The sequence below is a fragment of the Limulus polyphemus genome, unplaced genomic scaffold, assembly GCF_000517525.1.
Source record: "Limulus polyphemus unplaced genomic scaffold, Limulus_polyphemus-2.1.2 Scaffold7187, whole genome shotgun sequence".
Taxonomy (NCBI): domain Eukaryota; kingdom Metazoa; phylum Arthropoda; class Merostomata; order Xiphosura; family Limulidae; genus Limulus; species Limulus polyphemus.
Window position 1 is genome coordinate 1 of NW_013672797.1, and position 4,651 is coordinate 4,651.

General features: G+C 35.5%; 1 protein-coding gene across 1 annotated transcript in view; it reads right to left on the bottom strand.

Moving 5' to 3' along the window:
- Nucleotides 1–147: 147 nt before the first annotated feature.
- Nucleotides 148–4,651, bottom strand: part of LOC106474412 (neuronal acetylcholine receptor subunit alpha-7-like) — a 16,076-nt gene continuing 11,572 nt past the window's right edge. Inside the window, exon 5 of the mRNA XM_022402713.1 lies at nucleotides 148–272. Coding sequence (XP_022258421.1) covers nucleotides 159–272 — 114 coding nt within the window. The 3' untranslated portion in view covers nucleotides 148–158. The remainder of the gene's footprint in view (nucleotides 273–4,651) is intronic.

Below are 4,651 nucleotides of genomic sequence, written 5' to 3' on the forward strand. Positions count from 1 at the left end.
ACCTGTTATACATTAAAACATCAGGCCTCCAACAAAGGATGACTAAAGTTATCATGAAGATCTACGTCACGAGAGATCCTACCTGTTATACATTAAAACATCAGGCCTCCAACAAAGGATGACTAAAGTTATCATGAAGATCTACGTCACGAGAGATCCTACCTGTTATACATTAAAACATCAGGCCTCCAGACCTTGTTGGGAGATAAACGAATGTCTTTGATGTTGTTGTAATCCGCCGGATTCCACTGGAGATTGGCGTCTGTCCATTCCTGGATTTAGAATCAGTATTAGTACCCAGTTTAGGAATTATAATTTTCTAAACTAATTTCGATCTACTACAGAAATAAAAGTTTCTTCGTTATTCATTCACACAGATGAAAGACAATCAACTTCACCAAATTTTAGTAAAAATTCTTCTTCGTGACAATTGGTTGAACTGAAAAAATAAACAACTGGTTTGTCCACAGAAAATCTTTTTACTTTGAGTAAAAAAAAATAGGAAGAGTATATAAAATCATTGTTTTAATACTAGTAACAAACAACTTGATAACACCAAATTGGACACTTACCGTTTCGCTTTACAGCAGCGTTTCACTAAAACACAAACCGTAACTGACATTAAAAAGCTTCAATTGTGTTATAAGGTCGTTTATTACTAACATTAAAACGTCATTTGCACACCAATATGCACTATATAAATTAAATGACGAGTGTCTTGTTTTGTTTGTTTGTTATTAAACACAAAGCTAAACAGTGACCTCGCTGTACTCTGACAACTGCGGGTATCGAAACCCAACTTTTAACATTGTAAGCTGCGACACTTACCGCTGAGCCACCGGTAAAGTAAAAAAGCGTGATTAAAACCGATGCAGGATTTTTCTCAATAAAAGTATAACCAGGGGAATTTTCTTCCTGTTTTATTAATAGAGTCAGGTGAAAGTAGTCACAAAAGTTAATACATAAATATTTTACTGATTTGTTAGATTAGTTTCAACTTCAAAAACATGAAATATTCGTTACTACGTTCATATTTAAGCTCTGTATTGCTTTCTTAGAAACTCATAAATAAGAAATTATTGTAATGTTTTTCTTGGTTAGACTGAATTTATATTAGCGCTTTAATTTCGATTTTACATGCTGTACTTAGTCATTACAATGTTTTCTCTTATTTATAGTACTCAGCTGGAAATCGGAGAGACTGGATAAGTTACTATAACGATTTATAACGCCATCTACTAGCAGGTTTGTGACTAAGCTTTTTTTGTGTGTTGAAACACTGTCTACTATCGTGTTACACCAAATACAGCATTGTTGAAGCATTACCTATTAATGAGTTTCGTCTAAATACTACATGCTATGAAGCGCCACCTACTAGCAGTATTGTAACTAAAAGCCGTTGGAAGAAAATCTCCATCTGTTAGTGGTGCTGTAACTAAGTGCTACATGTGTCGAAACACAACCTACTATTGCTACTGCATGTCTTGAATCACCACCTACTATCATCTTATACCGTAATACAGCAATGTTGAAGCGCCACCTACCAGAAACTTTCAAACTAATGATCGCCACTTGCTAGTGGCTTTTTAAAGTAATCGTTGCTTGTGTTGAAACACCACCTAATACTGTTACAGCATGCAATAAAGCGCCCCTACTAACGGCTTTGACTTAAATACTGCATGTAATGAAGCGCCACCTACGAGTAGTATTGTAATTAAGAAGCACTAGAATTAAATTTTCCTCTAGCACTCTAATGGTTCAGCAGGAAGTCTGTAGGTTTCCGACGCTAAAAATCAGGTTTAGATACCGTGATAGGCAGAGCACAGATAATCAATTGTGTAACTTTGTGCTTGACAACAACCACTAAGTGCTGTAATTAAGTGCTTCTTACGTTGTCTCAGGTGATCCAGTTACTGTATCGTATAAAATATGTCCAAAGATAGCAAGCTTTTGATACTACAATATTTTCTTCTTATTATACAACACGATGTTATCGATCTCTGGTAATTAAATATAAACAAATTAATATTGTGAAACGAACGAACTCTTAACATCTTTCCTTTCAGTTCGATTCTAGAAGCGACTCTTATTTCCTTTGATTTAATATATTTTTTTAAATCCAGAATTATTAGAGTTACTGAAAAAGTATATAATCAAAGAGCAGACACGATACTACAATATTGAAGTTTTAGCAATCAATAAATTTACAGCTCCGATTAAGATAAAAATAAGTAACAGCTCTAAAAAAATATATATATACACTTCATAATATAGAATAATTAGAAATTACTTTCAGTATGAAACATTATTCGCTGAATAATTCATGTTAACAAAAAAAATTCTTTACAACAATTAATTAACGGAATTTCCACGCGATATTTGACGTCAGCCAATAGGAATTTCTTTTTGTCACGAAGCACAAAGCTACACAATAGGCAATGCTCTGCTTACCGCGGGTATCAATACCCGATTTTTAACGTTATAAGCCCTCAGGCACGCCGCTGGGTCCAATAGGAAACTGTTTGTGATTGTTATTGCAACTGTTTGTTATGAGATAAATGACGTCATCTATTATTAGGACTTTAAATTAACCAATCAATTTTCTCAAATTAGTTTTGACTTTTGCATGCGCTTAACTGAAAACCAGGTTTTAAAAAATTCAAACGGAAAACTTAAGGAACTTCAGAATGTTGTTTTCCTCCATTAGAATTTCCTCGTGTTAAGTTTGGTGTTATATTTGAGAAGACAAGCTTCTAAACAAACTGACCACAAGAATTCGTTAAGGCAGTAAGAGGTAATTTATGTGCATTACCAGGAGGCACACCTGAAAAACTGATGATGTACCGAAATGTCTTCCGAATCATAACAAAGAAGCTAGGATAAACAAAGTGCTTGACCCAACACCTCCCAAAAGGTCATGGTATAAGTTATTAATCTAAACCGCGATGCAGGCCCGTGGGGGCGTTATAATGTTACGGTCAATACCACTATTCGTTGGTAAAAGAGTAGCCCAAGAGTTGGCGGTGGGTGGTGATGACTAGCTGCCTTCCCTCTAGTCTTACACTGCAAAATTAGGGACGGCTAGCGCAGATAGCCCTCGTGTAGCTTTGCGCGAAATCCATAACAAACTAAACAGCGATGCTCTAAATGTCCGTTTTAGTGCAAAGTTGCGCAATATTTGCGCTTTCTCTGTCCGGGAGAGCGAACCCCGAATTGTGGCATCATAAGCTCCCAATTTTACCACTGACCCATCGAAAGACGATTCTCCTAATGTTTTACAGAATTTAATGTATTGCACTATTTTGGACAAAAAATATAGGGCGATCATTTGTTTTAATTAAAGCATAATTTAAGTTAATGATTCATATTTTTAGACTTTTTTTTTTTAATGATATTAACTTTTAATTCCTGATCTGCGTACTTTGTGAGAAGTTCACTCTTTTTCTTTCTGTACATTTCTTACTTGATGACATTGATAAAATATATGTTGAATTAAATCAATGAGTTATTTTGTCCTAACATCTGATTGGATTATTCAAACTTCATTTTATGTTCGCCTCAAATATTGCGACCTTTTGATCAACAAAAGAATCGCGCTGTTAGAGCACGTGAAATACCCAAACCCGAGCTTTTGATCAACAAAAGAATCGCGCTGTTAGAGCACGTGAAATATCCACGCGCTGTTAGAGCACGTGAAATACCCAAACCCAAGGAAAGTTGACCAGTTTCAGATGTTTGTTCACCGCATTGATTCAATCAATTCTGAGTGGACAGAATTCCGTCGTAACTTAGTGAACAAACAGATGGACACCGGTTATCACACGCAACGCAATAATAGTCTAGCTAATTCTGGATTACAGAAAGAAACTATCGAGTTTTGGATTTTACTATATCACCAGTGGTTTGGTTGATGTCAAGCACAAAGCCCAAAACCAGAATTTTAGTATCGAAAACCTGCAGACTTACAGCCGCGGGCATTTCGCTATTGTTAATGAAGAAAACCTGCAGACTTACAGCTGCGGGCATTTCACTATTGTTAATGAAGAAAACCTGCAGACTTACAGCCGCGGGCATTTCGCTATCGTTAATGAAGAAAACCTGCAGACTTACAGCCGCGGGCATTTCGCTATCGTTAATGAAGAAAACCTGCAGACTTACAGCTGCGGGCATTTCACTATTGTTAATGAAGAAAACCTGCAAACTTACTGCTGCGGGCATTTCACTATTGTTAATGAAGAAAACCTGCAGACTTACAGCTGCGGGCATTTCACTATTGTTAATGAAGAAAAGCTACAATGGAGCTAGAAGAAAAAGAGTAAAACTAAATATCCAATAGATATCAGTATAAATAATAAAAAACCTTTTCCTCGTTAATAAAACACACAAAAAGTAAAGTTTTATAGTTAGATAAAGCTTATTGGTTATGTTCCTTATTATTTAGTTTGTTAAACAACACGACTATAGTTGGGTAAAGCTTATTACTTATTACTTATCTTGTTAAACAACACGGCTAGAGTTGGGTAAAGCTTATTGGTTATGTTCCTTATTACTTATTTTGTTAAACAACACGGCTAGAGTTGGGTAAAGCTTATTACTTATTACTTATTTTGTTGAACAACACGGCTAGAGTTGGGTAAAGCTTATTGGTTAT